The following is a 22971-nucleotide window of genomic DNA, read 5'->3' as shown; positions in this document are numbered from 1 at the left end:
CACGGTGCTCACGCTGCTCCCGGTGCACGCGGTGGTACCAGGCCACGCGGCTTAATTAAACTGAGGTTTTCATTTGCTTTATAAACACAGGCTGTTACAAGCCTTTAATATTCATGCAGTTTCCCTAAACCTGTCAAGTTAGTGTCACTATAAGAGCTGTTTTTCATTTTTCATGTTTTCTTGTTTATTTTTTTGGCTATTGTTCCCCCTTTGCCCCCCCACCCCCCTCCACCCCCCCCCCACCACCACCCCCCTTCTTTTCTGCTTCTCATTTACCAGCTGGCAAGGAACAAAACACAAAGACTCCTTGTCTGCCTGTCTGTGACCTGCAACGTCTATAGAGTTATTTTCTCAGGATTTGCCATCTTGAAGTTTCACACATCTCTTCAACGTTTGCGCCTACGTCTCCAGGGTCAAGCAATAAACAGCACAGAAATCACACCAATACTTCAAACCCGGTGTACGGGGTACCGTAGTGTTGCCATGATGTAAATATTCCTTACCACTCAGTAAACCTGACATTTAACCTCCCGTGCCATCCTTTGCTAACGCTAAGGTATTTCTAGGTGTGCCTAAGAAAAAAAGAAGTTGCGGTAAACCCCGTTGCTGGGAGACGGACGCCCCGCGCAGCAGAGGCGGAGCGGGGAGAGGCGGGGCAGCCCCGCCCCCCGGTCCGGAGCGGCACGGCTGCTGGCCAATCGCGCCGCCGCTCCCGGCCGGGAGACGGCAGCGGTGGCGCGTCTTTCCCCGCTGACTGGCCGCCAGAGCTGCAGCGCGTCACCGGGAGGCGGGGAGCGGCTGGATTGGCCGGGAGGGAGCGCGGAGCCTGGCGCGGATTGGCCCGCGCCAGTCACGTGGCGCTGGTGGGGCCGTGACGCCCGCGGTGGCGGAGGGGCTCGGCTTGTCAGGTAGGTAGGTGCTGTGCGCGGCGCAGCGGCGCCGCCGCTGGTGCCCGCGCCCCGGGAGCGGCGCCCGGGCTGGGGGGCGGCCGCCCCCGCCTCTTGCCGTGCGCCGCCCGCCCGTCCAGCAGGCGGCGGCGTAGGGGGGCTGGTAGGCCCCGCGCGTGGGTTTACCTGCGGGCGGGCGTGGCAGGGCGGGCACCGGCGCCGCTCGCGCGTTCCGCTGAGGGGGCGGTGGCGGCGGCGGCGGCATCCGGTCGCCTCCCGCGGCGATAGCGCGGGGAGACGTCAGGGGCGCCCGTCGCCCGGCGGCGGCTCCGCCCCGGCGGGGCAGGCAGCGCGGCGGGTGCGGATCCCCGCCCCCGGCGCTACCTCTCGGGCCGGGGGCGCGGGGCCCGGCGCGGGGTCGGGGCAGGCCCCGGGCCGGCAGGCGAGAGGAGGGAAGGGGCTGGCTCGGGCCGGCGCCCGCAGGGCTGTTCGCCTGCCACGCTCCGGGCGCGCCGGCCGGGCTGTGAGCGCCGCGGATAACGGGGAGGACGTGCCAGCCCCCGCTTGAAACGTTGTGATGTGTGGCCTCCCGCTCCCATGAACGCAACGACCCTCGTTTTGTTGTGCCCCCTGCCCTCGCCGCCGTGACGATGTTGTACAACGTAGCGACCTTCTTAACTTACACATTAAATCTAGAGCCTGCATAGACAGGGCCTTCTTAGTGCTACTGCCCTGCCTTTTTTAATGTGCATTTTAATGCTTTGCGTGTTCGTGGGCTTGGTATTAGCGGGAATCCTAAATGTTCACGTTTGGTATTTTGAGAACAAAATATGTAGAAGGGCATTAAGCTTCCCTTTTCATATTGGAGTACGTTTTGTTTTGTTTGAATTTACATGAGCATGCGCCCTTAGAAGTGACACGTCCTGTGTGAACACCTAGGGTTTTGTTATACTCCTGAACAAGCCAACAAACTTGTCTTCTGTTTGCAAGAAAGCAGCAGTGCTTTTCAAGTAGTTAACGTAACTTTTCCCCGCTTTGTACCAAACCTGCACAGAGTGACTTTGATCTTCTGTTATGTTTTAATGTGGCTTCTTTTAACGAGTTGCAATGTAAGGAAAACGCAGGCAACACCTGAAACTTTTTGACCAAAAGAATTTCCTGGGTATTATTTTCAGTTAATTGTACCTACTAAATAATACACAATAAAGAGATGACTGATACAGTTTATTACATGTATGTGCTAGTCTTTGCAAGACTGAAGGTGGGATGTTCATACTTCTGATCCGTTCACAGTCAAAGCAAATTGCAAATGATGGACCTGTTAAAGGTTGAGTTACAGTAATAAGTATTATTGGTGAGGCAAATGTATGTTCTCTCTGTTATAAATTCCTTTTTAATTTGTTGAAGCAGTTGTTGGTACTGTTACAACTTAAGAATATACAGGTGTAGAATGTTAACCCTGGAAGAGTTCAGCTTTGGGGATATTTCTTTGAAGGAGAAGATCGAGTCTTGTATGTACTAAGCTACTTCGTAACTGAGCAAAACCTCAGTAACCATCGCCAAGATCCTTTCCTGCTTTTCTACAGCTATAACTTCATATATATGTTATATATATAACAACCGTAACAATCATAACCAAACCTTTCCAAGGGTGGTTCTTTTTTGATTGGTATTTGGATTGCCAGCATATAAAGTGGTCATGCAGAAATTTCTCTGAGGAGGCACTGAAAGTAAAGACAGGGTTAAGAAGGGGTGGGAGGATTTCAGAGTACTACAAAGGAAGATTAGATGGGTCTTTGTTAAGAGAAGGGGAGAGGTAACATTTGCTTCACTGGAATAAAGATTTAACACGGGAAAGTAAGGTTCAGCTACGTGGGGTTGCACTGCAGTTAGGTAATGCAGGGTGTATCTCCGTACAAAAATTGAGTTCAGTTTTGTTCTTCATGCAGCAGAGAGGAGACATGCCGTGGTGATAGAAAGAAGGTTTATGCTAGGCGTGAGTCCGGGGCAGGCATCTGGTGGCCTGTTCTTTGTCCGTGCGGAGACCCCCTCTTCCTACCCGGCCTGCCCCCGCCGCTTGCTGCCGCTCCTCGACGTTCTTTCAGCTGGGAAGCAGCGGGGTGAAGGAAGGTATGTTGCCGTGTCAGCCTGAAGGCGGGGAAAGCTGGCACCGAGCCCGGAAACTCCGTACAAGGAGATGGTCTAGCTGCATGAAGTCATCACTTCACAGGGAGGAGTTTTTTTGCAGTGTGTGAGAAGTGGGTCTAGGAAAAGGAAAGGGGATTATTTTGCTGGGGCGTGGGAGGGCGGAGGGCCAGCAAGTGAAGAGAGGAAAGCCTGAATTCATTCCAGCAGGAAGTAAACTGTATATCCTCATATCTTAACATCACCCTGTCCCCTTAGTACTTATTTAATCTTAATTACAGTGTTAATGTATTTGCCTTATAGAAATGGATTTTGAAAGCTTAGTGGAGAGGTTTATTATACAGTAGAGATAGTCTTGGAATTGTTGAGTATTCACCATTTTATTAGGGAGTTAAAGAGTGTAAAACACTGTGCATGCAAGTACGCAACAAGTATGTGCTGTATAACATTTGTGTTGGGTAACTAGCATTTCTTTGGAAAGATTTATTCTGGAAACTTTTTTAGTAGTGAAGCATTGGAATTTGTAGCTTTGTTTCTGGGGTTTGAGAGAATATACTTACATTTCTTTTCAAGATGTACACGTGTGGTCACATACAGTGCATAGGATGTTTTGGAAATGGTTCTTAAAAAAGCAGCAAAGGTGCTTTTAAAAAAGCTTTTTCTTTTAGGGCAGTTTCATGGGATGGAGAATTTTGATTCCATTCATCTTGTAGCATGAAATCATATTTGAGAGCATGAGTGTAATGTTTTCTAATTTCTCCTGTGAGTTTAAATGCAGAGCTCAGGTTGGTTTTGAGTGTAATGAATCTGAAGTAATAGGTGTTTTTTCAGTCCTGTGTGTTTACTTGATGACAATAAAAATAAATTTCCAATAAATTAAGACTTAATGTTGTTACTAATTTAAGTGAGTGAATTGTACTTCATAACATCTTTCTACTTTGGATCTCAGATTACTGTTTGCTCTATAGTCACCATCTTCCTTTGCATTGCTGCCTTTCTGCAGTAGAGGGAAAATGCCGAACGATTTAACCACATAGAGTTTCAAACTTGCTTTCCCATATCCGAGCTTGCTAATGACACACTAACCTGCTCGTGACATGCAGGTGAGTGTCATAGCAGTGTGTAGAGACAGATCTCTATACTCCATAACTGTACTGTGGTTCAGTGACTGTTTTCTGGGCAGCTGTACAGATTTATCAGAATTCCTGATCTTTGAAATGTATTAGTCTGCTTGTTAGAACAGAGCTCTGGCTGCTTAATCTTGTCTATGTAGTGAACTTGCACTTTGGGCAGTGGGGGTATTTTGTTAGGCTTTTTGATATGGTTGCTCTTACTTTCTGCTGAGGAGAGAGTTACTACTAGGGCCACATGTTGCCCTTCTGTTATTGATAAGGTGAATGTGGACTAACAGGAGTGGTTACGTACTGTGAGACATTTCTGTGATGTAGCTCTCCATTAAGATCATCACATGAAACTTTCAACTGTTAAGGGAGAAATAAAAACGTTGTATGCGCACTCTTGATCTGTCCTTTAGGTATGCATTACGGTATTGCTTGCACAGTACTGTGGTCCATTTGGAATCCTGTGTTAGCAAGTGCTAGTAATGAAAGTGCTTGATGAATAACTACTTAATAGTTTAGCCATGTATGAGACATTTTTCTATATGGTATTCAAATCTTGGTCTGAAGACAGTCCTTTTGCAAGCTCTCTTGTAGTTGTCATCACTTGATCTTAGAGTCTCACAACGTTTTTTTCGTACTACGTTTTTTGGAAGCAATTTAGTTTGACATGAGAAGCTGATACATTTAAGAAATTAAGCTTAAGCATCAAAGTAAATTACCATAATCAAGACCTAATGAAAAATCAATTACCTTTTAAGTAGGGACAACCTGTGAAAAGTTTGTGAATTGTTGCATATTATGTAAGCACTCTTTGCCAGAAGCAGAAATAGAATCCAGAACAGTGTTAAAGTATTATATTAATCATGAGCCCTTTGTTCCCTGAAATTGTCTGTTTAGAAACTAGGAGACATATAATTACAGCAATGAGCATGATAGAGTTGTCAAGATGAGCCTCTCTGACAGAATGCTGAATCATCCCCAGAGCACTCCATCCTCTGTAATAAATGAGTCAGGCATTTATGCAGAAAAGCACTGTGGAAGTAATTACATGATCACATAATGCATTTCAAAGAGGGTGGCATTTAGGTTTTCATCCTCAATTTGTGAATCTCTTAATTTCAGTACTTGTCAGCTTCGCTGCTTTTCTCCAGCTCTGTTTATACCTAACTTTTTGCTTTAGAAAAATTGGAAAATCTTATTCCATATATTGATAGCATATTGTAACTGACACAGTTCATCATCACATTTATAATGTTTGCTGTTTGAACTGAGAATGGGAGTAGTAAGCTGTTCTCAGTACAAGACAGACTGCAGTGGGAAAGGGCGTGGTTTTAATGATTATTTAATAGAGAGGAATAATTTTGTTCAATATTTGGTCCTCTGATGCTTAGACAAATAAAACACTAATAATGGCTCTGCTGGTGGAAGTTGTTAGCCACTGGGCTAGTAAATCACAAAATTCACCATTGGTGAACATAAAAACACATAAGAGTAGGATCTTAGGATAAACCTAAATCTTTGAATACCTAAAGCTTGTTCTATCTGCTATTACATTATGTAAGTTTGTTAAAATCCGTTTAGTGTAGTGTAGTGCCACAGTGTCTGTTAAAATACAGCTTTTGTAGATTATGCTAAAGGTTTCTTTAATGGTTTTGGTTTCTTTCGGGTAGAATCTGACTTCCTAATTGAGGCTTCTGCTTTGAAATTTTCATGAATGTAGAACAGTACCCCACAGTATTTGTATCCCATGTAAGTTTCAGGAATTGCAGATAAGGGGTGCAGGCAAGAGCAGTGGCTAAGTTTTAAAAATGTGACAATGTAAACACTGTAAAAAATGGTATTTTGAAATAATTACCCTCTCCCTTCAGCAAAATGCTGAAAGATTTGCTTTTGGAGCCAATTTCAAGGAAAATCATGTGACTTTGGAGCACCTTTTAAGTGGTTAAAAGATATAAAGCGTGGAATCGGAAAAACACATGCTTGTTTATTGTTGGCACGAGTATGTTTGTTGTATGGTGATGCAGTGAATGGTGTGTTTTCTACTGAGGAGAGTATCTTTTCTGTAATCCCCCCAGTATGGTTGTTCACCAGTTCAGCAGTTGTGATAACTGAAGTTCAACAGATAAAAGGAAATGCCTGATTTGCAAAACACAGAGAAATATTATCAGTTGAAGTGTGGAGCTGAAACGAAGAATTGTAAAGAGTTGAAGGTCTGTAGCAAAGATAGAAGGTGGCCAGTTAATATGCTGTTCTGCCTTTTGGATTAGGTGAATGTTGAGATTGGAGTGGGAGATCTCTCATCAGTGAATGTGTTAAGTAAATTTGAAGCTACAATTTTAACAAATATAATTGGCATCTAGATCACGTAGTGTATCGGGTTCTTTTTTTTATATGAGGAAGTAATTACATACATACATTTTGAGATCAGGATCTCAGCTTGGTTCAATCCTTCATTTCCTCTGTGGTCTTTTGGTTTTCCATGCTGCGTGCTTTCCAGCTCTGCTCTTCTGGAGCTAGCTGGTACCCTCTGAAAGAAAACCTGACCACAGCTGGCAGGAGTGTTTTCTCCAAACTGTGCTCCAGCCACAGTATAGATGCACACACTTCAGTAGATCTGTGTCCTGTCCAGAACAGTGTTCTGGAGGTATCCTGTCTGTGTATGCTTTGTGTCCTCAAACCTAAGGCTTCATGTTTCCTTAAAGCATGCAGTGCATACTGTGTGTATCATGCTGCTAAAATATCCTTCTGATGGGCTGTGACATGGTGATCTCTTGTGCTCTAGTATTTCATCACCAAAGTCCCCCCCCAGCCAGGTTGGGGAAGCCTAGTGGAGATGTAGGGATCTGCAGTGTGGATGTGGTCAGTCTGCTTTCAGGGGGTAGGAGCCGCTATTTCCAAAGCAGCGATTAAGCAGATGGTGGTTAATATTTGACTACTGCAATAGGATGGCGATGTCCTTCTAAAGAATTCTTCTCAGATTAAGTTGGGATTTCAGATTTAAAGATGTAGTCAGTCAAATTCCCTGCAACTGTCTTAGATTACAGTAAGGCAAGAATTCTGAGGGACCTAAATAACCTTACCTACAATACAAACATTATTACCATCCCTAAATATATTTTTTTCCTGAAGAATATCCATGAATGGCGCTCTGTCATGAAGAACCTTTGCCTCTTAAATTACAAGTTAGCTGCTTGGTATCATTTCTAGGAAGAGTATTTTTGATGTGGAGAATGAAAGTCTGAGTATAAAAAGCAACCCCTCTTGCAGTAAGAACCAGTTAGGCTGAATCTTGTGTGTGCAAATAAATTCTCATGTGGAGAGCCCAAGCATACTCGTTTTGCTCATGTGCACTTCAGTACCTTTTTTCCAGAGACCTGGGAGATTAAACATCCACATCTTTTAAAAGTTTGTTGTGACATCCATTAATTAAAGCTTGATCCATTTATACATGCTCAAATGAGAAAGATACCCTTCAGAAGGAGTGTTTGTAACTGGGAAGGCTGATGATACCCAAACAAAAGTGACTGGATCTAAAAAGATAGGGTAGTTTTCTCATTTCTCCTGAGAAGTTAACCCTGGTATATATTTGTAAAATTTATATATTTGTTATGCATTTAAAATGTTTAAGAAGGTGCAGATGTGTAGTTCAGTCATCTGTCTTTTTGGTGATTCTATAGTGAGAGTAGCTGTATTCCATGTAAGAGTTATCACAGTGTCTTTTAAGATACGGAGCATGCAAAGGAAAAACCATTCAGCTCAGGAACAGTGAACAGACTTGAAGCAGCACCTTTCACTGAACCACACAGTATGTTACATTTCCTGCAGAGTCACAGGCTGGAGTATCAGCTGTTGGGAAGGGGCAGGTCTGTCTCCTCATGGACCTGAGTTCCTTGTGGGCTGATTTTCTGTACAGACTACTGCATAATCGAACTGCATAAAATGTGATACAATAGTGCCAAGGAAATAAGTGACCTCAAGAAGACTGGATGAGCAGCGAGTTAACTAAATAGAGGGTTTAATGAACCAGAAGGTTGTAATTAGTTTAATGAAGGAGGAAAGAAACAGCCACACCTGATTGCTCTTTGAATTTCTTTTGAAGGAGTGATAAATACTTTGAACTAGATTATATTTCTCCTGAGGAGACCAGTATTGTCATGTATTACAGACTAATGGCAAATTTTTAATCTAATTGTTTTGGCTGCAGTGAGAAATTCTGGCTGATGTTGTGCCACAAGAAGACATTAAACTGCCTCTAGACTTTTTAAAAATTATTTCATGTCCTGTGGATTCTTGGTTTTCTATGGCTGTCCTTAAACCTCAAGAGGTTATACAGTGGTTCTGGCAGAAGTTCCTGGCAGCATTCTGGATTTCTATGTTGAAACATGCAATGGCAGTAGCTGGGAGAGTTCTGTGATCTGAAATCTTTCCAAGGAGGAGTCTTACATAGTACTTTGTGATGGTGAGACTCCCTCAGTACTGTGACAGTATTGTTCTGTCCTCTGGCTTCTCTGAAGAAGTATTTCAGTAGGTGCCCTCAGGACAGGGGGTTTTTGTTTGGATTTTTGTGTGCGTGTTCATTCTGACTTGCCATGTACTTATCTCAAGGCATATGAAATATGTTTCATTCAGAGGTTTTGGGTTTTTTTTCCTAAATGAGGAAGACTGCTTTCTACCTTCAGACTGGAGAATTCAGCATCTAAACGAATGAAGTCAGCAAAGAAATAAGGTAACTGTGTATAGACTAACTCATTAGTCTACAAAGTTACCACATCTACTTTTTAATTTCAGTGTTGACTCTTGTCCCTTTGCTGAGTTGTTTCCATCTTTGCTATTAATGTAAGGCAAGAAATCTCTTCAACATGCAATACCTCAGTTGACTTTTGTTGCTCCTGTTAATATACACTTCCAATAACCCTGCCTCATTAATATCTCTATTTAGATGTTTTCAATTTGTGGTCAGCTTTCCTTTTAGCATTGTATGTTTGTTTGTAGTTCTATCACAGTCCTGTCCTTTAGCCGGCAGATCTTTTTAACAGGGTTGGAGATACCAGAGCACGGTGCCAGCCACATGAGAATTATTTTTACTAGCCTCATCCTGCTCAGTCCTTTTTACTGTTAAGATGTAGCATGGAGATAAATGTTGCAGAATTGAGAGTTCAGTGAAAAATCGTTGGTCAGGTACCCTCTACGGAGGCCATGCTTTTCTTTGGCTTTCCTTGCAGCCTACAACTTAAATTTTAAAGAAAGTTTAATTCCAGGAAAAATACAGGAAGGAAAGCTTTCTTTACTTGGAAGGTAACAAGAAACTGGGCGCATTTACCCTTTGAAAGCAAGGGGTGTGTGTGTGTGTCTGTTATTTTGTATGCAGCACTGCCTTTTTCAGAGTTAACAGGAGTGCAGCACTGATTCCCAAGGTGTGGTGGCAGAATGACTTGTGGCGGCCAACTATTTTGCTGATTGACTGGATACCAAGCCAAAATGAATTCCAAATCAAATACAAGAATAAATGCAGTTTATTATATTACAATACAATAAGGAAAATAGCATGCAATATGATAAAAGGAAACAGTACTAGTTATTATGCACAATATGATAAAAGAGCAATAGGAGCGAAGCATCAAATCATTACTGCAAAGCCTTACAGAGACCAAGAAAAGGATACGTCACCGACTGCTGCCTTAGTGTCATCCAGGCCCACATTCCCGGCACTGGTGCAGCTGGTGTTGGGAGTCATCGGTAACTGGGAATATTCCTCTGTGGGGCTTCTGGCCCAGTCCTGGAGCTTGCCTACCTTTACGCTTGGTGAAAACCAAAAATATTTACATACCTAGCATATGTAAACTTTTAAGTTTAGGCTAAGTGCAAGTGCAGGCGTGCACTGTCTCATGATGCATAAGGTTCGCACATGCCAGGGACGTTGGCCAGACACCTGGTGGGTGGAGTTACTGTCATGACACAGCTGCACACAGTATTATTGTCTGGATGTTCCTGCTCATGTCTTGTGTGTTCAGGGGGCTCAGGACAAACACCACCAGCTCATTAAGGTTGTCCTTGAGCTCCCTGAGCTCACTGTCCAACTCAAAACAATTCCTAATGGAAGACTTTTTTATAAGCAGCAATCGATTTAATAATTTTTCACCACACCAGCCTAGCTCTCCTCTTCCTAAACTGTAGCTGCTTTCACCTTGTACTCTTCTGCCTGGTGAGATTAAGTCTCCAGTATCTGCTTTGCTATTTGCCTGCCACTGTGAGGTGGAAACTTCTACAGAGTGGAAACAAAATTGGTAAAGATTGGTAAAGAACACTTACCACCACTTGGTTCGCTACCAAATGGCAGCTCTTCCCATTGCACATTTTTTACAGGAGGCCCGAGATAATAAAATGAAGGGCACACTGAGGAAGTTTTCAGTTCATGGGGAGCTGGGAAGAGCTGCAGGTGTGGTAGAGAATGAGACTACTGTTTAGAATAGTCTTGGTAAATGGGAGACATCATCTGCAACAAAGCAGGGTGTCAGTGAGCACAAAAGTAACAAGACTGTCTGTAGGCTGGCACAGATGGGTATGTCATGGGGAAAGAAATAGGGTAAGATGGAGTTCTGTGGAAAAGGTCGTGGAATTTTTTGATCACAAACTAAGAAAGACAAAGTATCGTGCTGTTGGGAAGAGGTTAAAGTGCTTGGGCAGGAGCTTGAAAGTAATTTGTAGTAATCTCTGACCTTCTCCGAGTTGGTGGGTCCTACAGTACCCTGCTGGTTTAGGTTCTGAACTCTTAAGTGAGACAGAGACCAATTAAAGGGTGTTCAGAGGGCAGTGGTCTAGAAAATTATTTAAAATGAAAACCTGAAAGAATTAGAATTGTCTAGTAAAAAATAGGATATTCAGGTTGCAAAGAAGTGGCTAGTTTCCTCTTTCCTCAGTCATGGGGTGGAGGTGGTGAGATTTGGTAATTGAAGAACTTTTTTTTGTTGTGCTGAGGATAGGGGAATACTAAATCAGATAGCTTGAGAAGGCTGAGTCTTGACAAAAGATCTTTCTGCCATAGGTAAGTAGATGTGGTTCTTTGCAAAGGGAATACATTAGATGGTGTCTTCAGGTTATAAACCTTACCTCTGCATGATCGTTGATGACTTACTTCTGTCATATCTTTAACTACCATTTGCATGTGTGAAAAGAATTCCAACAGGTAAATGAAAACTTGGTATATTTGAAAAGGAAGTGTTTCTTGTAATTCTAGGCAGAGGGTCTAAGAGTTGGTTCCTGGGCTTTTATCTGGTGGTGGGGATTTTTTTGGTTGGTTGTGTTTTTTTTTTAACTACTGACAAGTGTAAATCTTAGTCTTTGAGGGAGCCTGCTGTGTCATATTTGTGTATTTTTAATAAGATCACAGCTGCAAGAGCTGCTAGGGAAAAGTCTGGTCTTCCTACATGTGCAGGGGTGAGAGAGTGACAGTGCACTGTATGAGAATGTTTGTACACGATCAAGTGTAGTCTATCTAGCTCAGTACTACTTGCTACTGTCAGATAAGAAGGGTCTCTTGGCACAAAGGTAGAATAATAATTCTGGTCCTGCTTTTGCAGTTCAGAGATATCTTGAGATGGAAGTTCTGCTGTTTGGCAGGTTGGGTTTTTTCATGAATGTTAGAATTGTTTTTGAACCTGTTTGTTTCTTGGTCTCAAAAAAATGTCTTTAGGCATTGAATTCGCTCATTTAATTATTTACTAGGCAAAGAAGTACTTAAGAGCAGATTTTTAAAATTTCATTTGATGTCCCCATGTTCTTCTGGGAAACACTTCAGGCATCTGACATACCATGTCACTTTGTGCTATCATGATTATATTTTTTGTACTTTGATCTGACACCCTGCCATACTTACCTGTTTTGTGAGCTGAAAAAAGTTTCTTTCTGGAGAACTTTCTCCATACTGTTATCAATATTACCTGTACTTTTTGGTGTTTTACGTTCTTCGTGAGATAGAATAATTTAACAGGAATAGTAACACCACAAATGTATCAGCATCATAAAATATTCTTATGTTCTCTCTTCCCTTAATTTTTTTAATGACTTGTCAGATTGGCTTTTAGTAATTTTGTATGATTTACAAATTCAAACACAGATGATATGTGAAATGAAAAGATACACAGATGACCATTCTGAACAGCAGCCCAAGTCCTGGCACAGATTCTGGTGATGCTTCTGACTCTCTCCCCTGTGAATCTTTGTCTCTTAAATCTTACCCAGCAAGGTCTTCACTTCTGTAACAGCTTCCTATGAGAGACATCAGCAGAAATCTTTTAGAAGTCTTTTGTTCACTACCAGTTCCGACACCTTCATCCACAAGAACCTTGATTCCTTCAAAGAACACTTCAAGCTGTGAAGCATGACTTTCCTCTGCAAAAGCTGTGGGTTTTTTTTTCCAGTCTTCATTACAGTTTTAATCACCTTGCCTCATGAAAGTCAGGTCATCTTTGTCGTGCTTCTACACATTGCCCTGTCAAGCTCTGAAAAAAACTGGTGCATTTTCCACTCTCCACTCTTCTTTACTTGGGTCACCTTAAGCCTAAGTTTTTGCAGAATTAATAGTTTGGCAATTTTATATTTGGTGCTTCGACACTTCAACTGAATAGTATCTGGCCCTGGTGAGTTCTTGGTATTAATTTGATATCTTTAAATGTTCCTCTGATGCTTCGTTTTGAGAGAATGCCCTATATATCCCCAGTCTTAAGAGGGTCTGGTGTGGGGTTGGCTTTGACTGTCTCGGCGGTAATTTCAGAAAAGAACAGATCATTTAGGTTTTCTGCACTATCTTTCTTTCAATTGTTTTATATGTTTAGTGGTTTATTGCATTGAGGTAGCAAGCCGCCTATAACTATCAGATTCTGCTATGTCTGAGCTCGGAGACAGCAGTGGGAATTTTGTAACATTTTATTGCTGTCTTACAGATGGCTGTGTAGTTCACTGGCAAGCTGTTATTATGCTTCTGTGTCTTAGCTAGTATACACCTATCAATTAGACCAGTATAGGACTTGTATTACCAGTTGTAAATTATGCTACTGACCTGTAGGCAAATGAAAATATGCACATAGATTAAAAGTCAGTAGTAACTGGAATTCTGAAGAAAAGTTGGGTTTGCATTTTTGTTTTTATATAGACAAAATTCTCCATTCTAAGTATGTGATAGACTAGTTCTTTAAAACAAAAAGTGTGCTTTTTTGTCTCAGTGTGGAGAGAAGAAGATACATCTTGTCTGTGTTTAAGTGGCTCCAATATGTTGTTTCATGTAATAAATGGAATTTTCAGAAGGGGTTCATTTTTACCACAGGCAATTCCTTAACATCTGCTTGAAATCTGAATGTGCCCAGGTGGTGTTGGTAGCATGTGTTTTACTTTCATGAGTCCCGTTCGAATGAGGAAAGGGGTTCAAAACAGTATTCCTGTCCTGTGATAGTCTGGTGTTTCCAGCTGGTTTGTATGTGTGATGGGAGGACTGGAGTCAAATTTTCTATAATGCTTTGCTCTTGCTTCTGATTTTTGGCTGGTGAAGACTTTCTCTTGGGTTTTGCAACTTTGCAACAAGTATTTTTGTATCTGTTATTAAAAATGTGGTGAATTTGGTAATGGTTCTAGCCTGCTGCACTTTTTTTCTCCTTTCATATCTGCTTGCGTATCTGTTGTTTCTTTGCAGTGACTGAATGTAAGCATCACTTACAGCTTTTTCTATTTTTGGTCATGGAGAATGGAAGTTTTGTGTTTATATTAGGCAGCACTTTGTTTCTAGAATGTCACTAAGTAACCAGAAAGGAATAACGTCCGCTTGATTATGAGCTAGAACTATCCTTTCATGAGATTTTACAAATGTGACTGTGATTAGTGCTTTAAGTAATGGAGATCTTGAAAATAATTCTCTTTTCTTTACCCTTATATATGGTGTCGGGTCTTTCAGTTTTGCTTAACCTTTCTGTTTTTTTTACAAGGGCGTTGCTAAACTAATACTGAAAGCCTCATCTGAAGGTTTAACTTCAGATGACACATTCTGGTAGGAGACTGTGAGTGAATGCTTAACGTTGGTCCATGTAGCTTATAAAGTATACCCTGCACTTGTAAGATATATGCAAAGCCTTTTTCTTATTTTTTTATATATTTTATATATTTTTTTCTTAACATAAAACCTCAAAGATCCAGCTTTTTGTTGCAGTTTGCTTCACCTAGGTTGCAGTCCACAGTTGCAACTTGAAATTTTAGTGCTGCAGTCATTTTAACTTTCTGACCTCTTGCTATTCTAGATATTGGAGTAGTTAGAGCCATGTAAGACATTTCTGTGTCTTGATTGGTCCCTTTCTCATGTTGCCACTTGTATTCTTACATTCTAGTGAAAATACTGCCACTAAGTTTGTCTTTCATGTAAAGAATTTGAGTCTTTCATGCTTTCATTTTCCTTATTAATGGGCTTCGTTTTTGTTTTATTAAGGGGCAAGTTCAGAAATAAATGAAATTATCTAATTTTCTTGGTACAGTACACTGCGTCACAAGAAATTTCAAGAACATAAAAAAGAAATAAATCTTAGGTTACATGAGTAAAGACAAAATTATTCCCTCAAAATTATGTGTGTGAAGGGATAGCATGCTACTAGTTGCAGATATTTGAGAAGTCTACTCTTTCAGTTTTCTTGGACTCTGTCTCTTTTAAAAAAATCTGTCTTCTCTTAATAATCTGAAAATCCAAAGCAACCTACCCAAATTTAAATTTTGCAATGTGTTTTAAAATGCTGGAAGAACACTAAGAAATTTTATCTGTTTTTCTTTCACAGAGACCCCAGAAAATAAAAGTATATTTCAGAAAGTGAAAATCAGAAGTAGCTGCTGACATTAAGAGAAGTGTACTAAGGGTAATTTCTTGAGGACAACTTTTTAAGGTAAACGTGCTATGTTTTCTGAAAATAAGCTGCCTATTTTGCCTTGAGTAGACTAATATTTCAGACCATTTTTGAAACGATCAGGCTGGCTTTAGATTACCACTTTATTTGTTTATAGATGGTACTAGCTCTATGGAAGCATTAATTCAACTAGTTCATGTGCCATGTATTTTGCATGAAATGTACATATAGATAATTTTTCGTATATGTGGTTAGTGTAAACAAATGGTAAGTAAAGCATGTGTATTATATTCCATGGTCTTGTACATTCCAGGAATAGATCCTACAGTAACAGTAATATCAATCCTTTAACAATCTAATTCATCTTTAAGGTGTGGGTGGAGGGCTAAGAATGATTTATTTGATTGTTTTGATGGAATACAACTACTACAAGCCTCATATTCAGAAAATGAAATGGACTGTCCAACAAATTGATCACCTTTTGTAAAATTGCTTTAAATCAGTACATGAGCCTTGAATTTGAGGATATGTCTCCTGAATCCAAGTCCTCATCCTTCTCTGATTCTGCAGTTCTAGAAAGAATCTGCAAAATATAAGCCATGCTAAGTGATTTAAAGCCCATGCAGATTTAGGAGCAAGGGAGCTGACAGCAGATCAAGAGTGAGTGTGGTGTGCTCTGTATACCATGACCATTCCATATTCTGGTGCCAGATGTGTGTTGTGCTTTCCTGTTCTGAATTTAACTGGGGGCCAGGTGTGCTTCTAGTTTGTCGTTTATTAGTTGCCTGTCTTGCCATTGACGTTATGAAACCACAAGTTCCAACTGATACATGTGGATCCATCATTATTCTAAGATTAGCAATCATGGTCTTGGATACATTTCACGGCAATATGTGGCAGAAGGCACCAGTTGTTAAAAGGGTTAGGAGAGCATCCTGGGAAAGTATTACGATATACGTGCTCTGTTATTCCCTGCTTATTTGATTTTGATCATTGTCAGAAACACAGGACCTTTGTCCTGACGTGGTATGGCTGCTCTCATGTCATGGACAGATTGCAGTCTTTAAATTAAATGCAGATTGGCTACAATGAACTCTTCAGAATTGTGGCTGGAATCCAGGAAGACTACTAATCCTGGGATGTTAGCTTTATTTGCTGACGGGACTGTCACTGAAGTTTCTCACTGTCATGATGACAAAATGTAACATTGCTTCATTTGGAATCTTACTACACTGCTGGGGTGGAGACAGTTGAGACAAGTCATAAACTGTCTTCAATAACTATACTTAAATTTAGAACTGTTGAAGGTCTGGTTGCTCATTCACAGCATATTTCTAAATGTACATTGAATGTTTACTTCCTGTCAGTGATTAGTTTGTTATTTTGAGAGTGACTCTAAAAAGAAGGTAAGTCTTACTTTCTTGGAGTTGGCTCAGACATATTTTAACTGTTAAATACCAAATACTGATAGCTAATTTGTATATCCAGTAATTTTTATAGTAGCGTGGGTGTATCTCTCCCTCCCTCGCTCCCCTTCTCTCACACATTTCAAAATAAAAAAAAACCAACTAGCTGAAACTCATTTGTCCTATTTTGTGCCACTGAGATTTTATTACTTTTACAAAACATGCTAGAATTCAGTTTGAGACTTCATTGGCATGTCAAGTTATGCAAGCATTGTCCATGTGTGGAAAAAGAGATAAACCTCATGGGTATCTGCCAGAAGTAGGAAAAGTCTTTTCACAGTAAAAGTGAGCGTTCTCTGCAGGTTTATTTAATGTATGAATTAAGCATATCATGTTTGTTGTCATCAATTCTCCCTAGCTACTTTAAAATGTGATGCCATCTCTGTTTTTTTCCTTTAAGATAAAATATTCTCCTATGCTGCTTTGAAAAAAAGTCCACCCCGACCCCAATTATCTTCCACACTGTATTTTTACCTTTTCAGCCTTGGAGTAGAAAGTATGTTTATGTCTCAAACTCCCCATATTTCCTACTGGTTCCACAGTAAATCTTTTCTGGGTTCAGATTTTGTTGCGCTACTCAATATTGTCCGTAGTCTGAGGTTTCAAAATCTGGGTGGGAATCTGTGTTGTTGTATGTTCAGCGTGAGCATTGCAATGTTGTAAAGTCCAAAATTGGCACTATTAGTATTTCTTCTGTAATCCATTAGCTGTGAACATGTGGAAGCACAAGGAAGGTCATGCCACCATAGCCCAGCTTGTTTGCTGCCCTTAACAGCATCTCCTGGTGCTGTGGTGGGAGGCAGAGTGCTGATCTGAATGGGTTGTTGTGCCCAGATGGTCGTTGTAGGTCCCTTCCAACTGAAATATTGTATTCTGTTGGTCAGTCCTGTATGGCAGCTGTCAACTCACCTGTCTGTATTGGTGCCAGATGTTGTCTCTTTGAATACTGGCCTTTTTAAATGTGCTTGTGCTTTTTAAGAATATTTGAAATACAAATTTTATAGAAAATGCCTACTCATGTGCTTGGTAGGTCTTACAGTTTTGATCTCAAGTCAGTGACTCTGTGATCTGTTTTTGGTTGTTTAAAAGTGTTCAAAAGTATTAAAAAAATGTTTAAAAAGTGGTTTTGATTTAAAAGCATTGGGTTTTAGCTTACTGACATTTAAGTGGCTCAGGTCTTGGGTACTTGTTCACCACTTCCTTGCCTCCATAATATTGGAGTGTTTGAGTTTTAATGAATGTCTTGATTGAACGTTTTCTTAATTTACAATGAAAATATATGGAGGCAGGCTTACCCAGTTGGAAATCATCAGCTCTGAGACTTTATGCTTGTTGGTCTTACCAAGTCAGAATTCCATCACTTGAAAAATGACGTTGTGCTGTGCTGTTTCTGTCACGGTGAATGGAATAATTTAAAACAAAGACCAGAGTCCAGTATGTGTTACAATTTTTGTCTATGTACCCAGGCATCTAATAGTGTAATCAGAAAAAATCTAATTACTATTTAGTGAAGGGAAGCTTAGCAGACTGGAATGAAATGTTGCTGGATCTTCTATTCTATTGATTTTTGTGATCTTACAGCTCCACAGTGAGTCAGTGGAAGCAGCCTGAAATATCATATACTGAGAATATTTCCTCCCTCCCTTGCCTTCCTGCCTCTCAGTAAAATACAGAGGTGAGAGTAAAAACAAGCAAGCCAGCACTTTACTCATAGCACAAGGCCAGACTTCATCCTGAGATTCAGTTCCCATCTCTTCTGAATCTGGAATGTAAGAAAATAAAAAAAACTAGCTTTCCTCATAGCTAACATGCTAGCATATTTAGGTAATATGCTAAGATGTGCTAGGAGGAAAATGAGCTTGGTCACAAAAGTGGGTGTAGGTCTAAACGGTGTGAAAAGAATCAGAAGTGCAGCTCCAGTCTTAATAAGTGGGTACTTGGAAGATTTTTTTCTTTTGCTCATTTTACTAAAGTATTAGTGGTTTTGCAAGACTGTTATTCAATTTTAATTGAAAAGATTATAATTAATATAACTAATAATGACATACTCCATCCTTTATAAGTACAGACAGTGTGAATTACTTAGTGTCGCTTTTTATGACTGAGCTCCTAGTCATCAGCAAGGAATCTGACCAAAATATACAGTTCCAAATTAAAGGGCATATGAAAGCTTGCAATAGATTTAAGGTTACTCATACAACCTTGACTCGTCTGTACTGTGTAGATGCACAGTAACCATGGCAGTATTCTTATTTTCTTTATAGGATCTTTTGTTTTTTCCATTGTAAGCATAGCTTGTGTTCTGAAAATAAACATGTAGTGAATGAGGCTTATTTCCATAAGTTACTGGAAGAGCTTATAGAGGCAGGGAACTTCAGGAAGAGGGGAATGATCCTGGAAGTCAGGCTACCCTAGAGATCGTTTAGATTCTGATTTGCAAAATATTCTGAAATTCTATGTGGTAACTGAAGCCAATAACATCTTTTTCTTTTCTGGGTACTTAACATGCTAAAAATGCTACGCACTCTGAAAAGACTATCTTAAAGCCTTGTGCATACCAGTATTAGATGGTACAATCCTGACATTAGTTTGTGTCTCAGTTCTCAGTGAAAATAAGATTATTACCCCTGCTTTGCCCCATGGGCTGTTAGGAATGTAAATCTGTTAACATTTGTAAAACACACTGCTAATTTAAGTGCAACGTAAAGCCTATGAAGAAATCAGTACTTCTGCATTCAAAAGAGCTAAGATTTTGCTGGAGTGTAGGAACTAGTGAATAAGCAGTACACAGTCTGTGTCTGCACTGCGGTCCAGAGCTATATTTGCAGTTTATGTAAGTTTGTCTTAATTGGTGTGAAGCTGATTAGTACAGGAACAGGGCTTTGGTACATGTACAGAAAAGAGAGTTCAGCCTGCGTTACAAAACCTATGCAACTCTGTGGAAATTACTCATATGTGTGGGTTCAGGTCTTCCAAGATGTGGCTGCATGTTTAGTGCTAGCTCAAACAAATGTCTTTGACCTGCAGTTGTGATAAAGGATTTTGTAAGGCAGCATTTTTTACCTGTTTATCAGATTATGTCCATTTGGTACAGTAAAACTGGACTGCCTTAGGGGAAGATCGTGCGAACTTGAGAGCTTTGTCCTAATGTATGACCCAAAGGAGCAATGAACGGTTTCATGGGGAGCCTGGGTTGGATATTTTCTGATTTTGGGGAGGCTGAATCTGCAGTGGCCTGCTAAAACAGTGTTTAGAAGCAAACTAGTTTCTAGTTACCCATTTCCCACAAATGCAGTGCCTGAAAGCTGTTATTTTTCTGGACTCTGTGGATAGTGAACACCGGGAACAAAATGCTGCAGTTCCCCAGGAGTGGAACAGTATAGGTGGCAGTTCTTGTTTGGAGATACTGTAAGTTATACTTATTTAATTAAATATGTGAATTGGCCTTTAGTATCTGTTTTAGATGCTTTTATGTGTTTACTCATAACTCCACTTTAAGTTAGGGAGGTACGTTTTGCAGGTGGAAACTGCAGGAGGACAGTTCTGGGCCAGTCATAGATGAGTTTTCAAAACAGTGCTCTGGTCCTCCTTTCAGTTTGTTTTGAGGATGTGTGTGTACGTGGTTAATCTCAAGGTTAAGTCATTTCAAGGTTTAGACGTTAATATTTGCTCTTTATCACACTGGAGGTTTTTCTTTTGGTATGTGTCTCAGGAATCTTTTTCTGCTTTCAGATGTGGTGAGAAGCCTGCATTTTCCCCTGTGCTGTATATAGTGCCTTAAAAGATGGGGTTTGGAGGTGACCTGAAGTATTCTCATGATGCTTTATTAAAACTACAAGACTGGGAACTACGACTGCTGGAAACGGTGAAGAAATTTATGGTAATGCGAGTAAAAAGTGATAAGGAGTATGCCTCAACTTTACAGAATCTTTGTAATCAAGTAGATAAAGAGAGCACGTGTCAATTGGATTATATCAGCAATGTGTCCAAGGTAAGACTGAAGTATTTTGAATCTGGAATATTCTTGCAAGTAGCAGCGCTGGATTTATATTTGTTTTAGTTTGAGTTGGATTCCTGTTGATTCAGCTTCTTGAGAGTTATTGTTGCCGAAGTATAAAATAGGCTCCCTTTAGTTCCTCAGTGGACAATGTAGAAGTTGAGCTCCAGTCTTGCTTTGAAAATAATAACTGAACTAGAATCAATCCTGAATTCTAAATTTCAGTATTTTAGGTTCCTGGGTTGAGCCTGCTGCTTTGTTTAGTGTTTTGAAAATAGTGTATGCTCTAGTAAGCTTTTCTTTTAAGACAGTTAAATAGGAACTATTGTTCATGTTATATAGAATTTGTGACAGAAATAGAAAAATGCCAGGAAACTAAGGCAAAGCCTAGCATTCCAGCTGTTATTCGCACTGCAGTGTGTGTTGTAAAAACAAAACATTAATTCAGGATGTTTCTCATAATTGTGAAGTTATTTTGTATCCAATTTAAAATAATTGTGTTGACTTTTTATAAAGGTGAGGCTGTCCTTCCCCCAGATTATTAATTTTCAGATTTAGAGTAAGTCCAGTGTGAGTACTGATGAAGCAGGCTTCCCTATTTCACCTGTTTGTAAGCTTCCCTCCTGACTTGAATCCCTTCCTGACTACAGAAAATTGTTCTGTTTTAATGGCTTATTAAATTCTTGGGCCTTCTGCTGTAGCAGTGATTACACGTTCCCTTCAGTTTGGCATGAATCCTGATCTCCCCTCTGCAGGAAAACACCCTTTTTAGGTCAAGCTAGATTTTAGACAAAGAAGTTTTTGTGTAGTGGGCTTATGGGGTGGCTGTTTGAATACTAGCTATGGCATAGCATTAGGAATGTGATGGCATCTTGTGCAGCAGTCAGTATTTAAACTGCACTAAAGTGGCAGCATGTATGACTTGAAAGCTGTGGGCTATAGCTATCAGGCTTCAGCTGCCCCAAATTCTGGTGATTTTGGTAAATAAACATTAAGACATTGTCATTAGCCTAGGATTGGCAGAAGTCAGGTATTTTCTTCAAGCTTTCTACTGTTGGATCCCAGAGTTTTGCATAGAATTTTTGGTGATGTGACTAATAATTCTTGCTTCTGCTGCCTCACTAGAATTGCTCTTACATGCTAGCTAAACTGGTTTGCAGTTCTTTTAGGCAATGAAACAGCGCCTTAGGCCTAGAACAGTAAAGGAGCATTGGCATCAGAACCTTCATGTAGCTGGCTCAATCTAGAGCAGTTCATGTCAGTGATGGCCACTTCCTGTGAGCAAATACATTTTAAAAAGCTGAAGAACTGACTGGAACCATACTCTTTTTGGGCTGAAGATAAGCACGTGTGTCACAATTTGAAATCTTGTTTTGGACACGGGCAGTCAAATGGTTCTTTCAGGATTATTTTTGTTCTTCCCTTCCACCCCACCCCCCCCACCTCCCTTTTAAGGAGGTGCCATTTTTCTGTCAAGCCATATCTGTGGCCTCTACATCTTCATATAACAGCAAAAATATTGAGATGCTACTGACAGATCTTTTGTGTAGGCTTGCCTTGAAATATCACTGTCACGATTTTAAAGTTGAGTAGTGACACATTGTCTTATTTGTTTTAGCAGTTAAAATGTCTGAATTATTGATTAATTTACTCACCTCATTCTAATTTACTTTACTATTTTATAATGCTTTTTCCTCTCTGCCTGACATTTTACCAAATCAAAGTATGACCCAAATATTACAGGACATAAAACTGGTATCCTACATCCCTTGAGACTTTAAAATACCTGTATATTAAATTTTTGGTACTGTGTGGCATCAAAACCAAATATCAAGCTGTATAATCTTTTATGTTTGGTTTTTGGGGTTTTTTGGGTTTGTTTTTTTTTTTTTTTAGTGTACAGGAAGAGTGAGCACCTTGAGAGAAATGGTATTTGGAGAAACCTGTCCTATATTTTTTTCATGCAGAGGCAGCAAACTTGCTGGAAGGCGTAGCGGCAGCACTGCTAATGCTGGAAAAGCAGTATTTTAAATTGTTTCTCAACAGCTCTTCTGTGTGTGTATATGTCTAAAAAATACTGTTAACCCAAGCAATGTTATATTTTACTGCATTTGGTGGATTATGGTTATTTTCTGTGAAAGAAAATGCTTTGTCTTCTCTGTTATCCCCACCCAGATGCTTTTCTGTCCCATGCAAATCTCAATTTTTCAAGCCTGTCCTCAAGTATAGCTTTTCACTTTAGCTTTCCCTATTTGAAAACAATGAAATATAATCATACAAAACACAGAAATCCTGCTTAACCGATGTTTACTCAGTGTGGAAAGAGGGATGTAAAGAATGAAAAAACGTGCAGCTGATTTTTTTAAATGGAAAGGGAAGTTTTCACTATGTTTCTAGCTTATTTAGGTTCATCTGGTGAATTGTAAGCTTAAATATGTCTTCAGAGTACTTGTCCTGTTGATAAATATTTTGCTGTGATTTTCA

The 22971-nt window shown here is 40.3% G+C and overlaps 1 protein-coding gene across 6 annotated transcripts in view; it reads left to right on the top strand.

Moving 5' to 3' along the window:
- The first annotated feature begins 849 nt into the window (after positions 1-849).
- The window catches only part of FER (FER tyrosine kinase), a 192746-nt gene continuing 170624 nt past the window's right edge, over positions 850-22971 (top strand). Inside the window, exons 1-4 of one of the 6 annotated variants that reach the window (XM_040579568.1) lie at positions 850-908; positions 2837-3017; positions 14959-15063; positions 20223-20481. In XM_040579568.1, the coding sequence (XP_040435502.1) occupies positions 20275-20481 (207 nt within the window). In that variant the 5' untranslated portion in view covers positions 850-908; positions 2837-3017; positions 14959-15063; positions 20223-20274. Of the gene's footprint in view, positions 909-1373; positions 3018-8810; positions 8880-14958; positions 15064-20222; positions 20482-22971 lie in introns of those variants that run through there. The other 5 variants (XM_040579570.1, XM_040579569.1, XM_040579572.1 and 2 more) reach the window with 5 other exon arrangements.

The sequence above is a fragment of the Falco naumanni genome, chromosome Z (genome assembly GCF_017639655.2).
Source record: "Falco naumanni isolate bFalNau1 chromosome Z, bFalNau1.pat, whole genome shotgun sequence".
Taxonomy (NCBI): domain Eukaryota; kingdom Metazoa; phylum Chordata; class Aves; order Falconiformes; family Falconidae; genus Falco; species Falco naumanni.
This window is presented reverse-complemented; position numbering and strand designations above follow the sequence as displayed.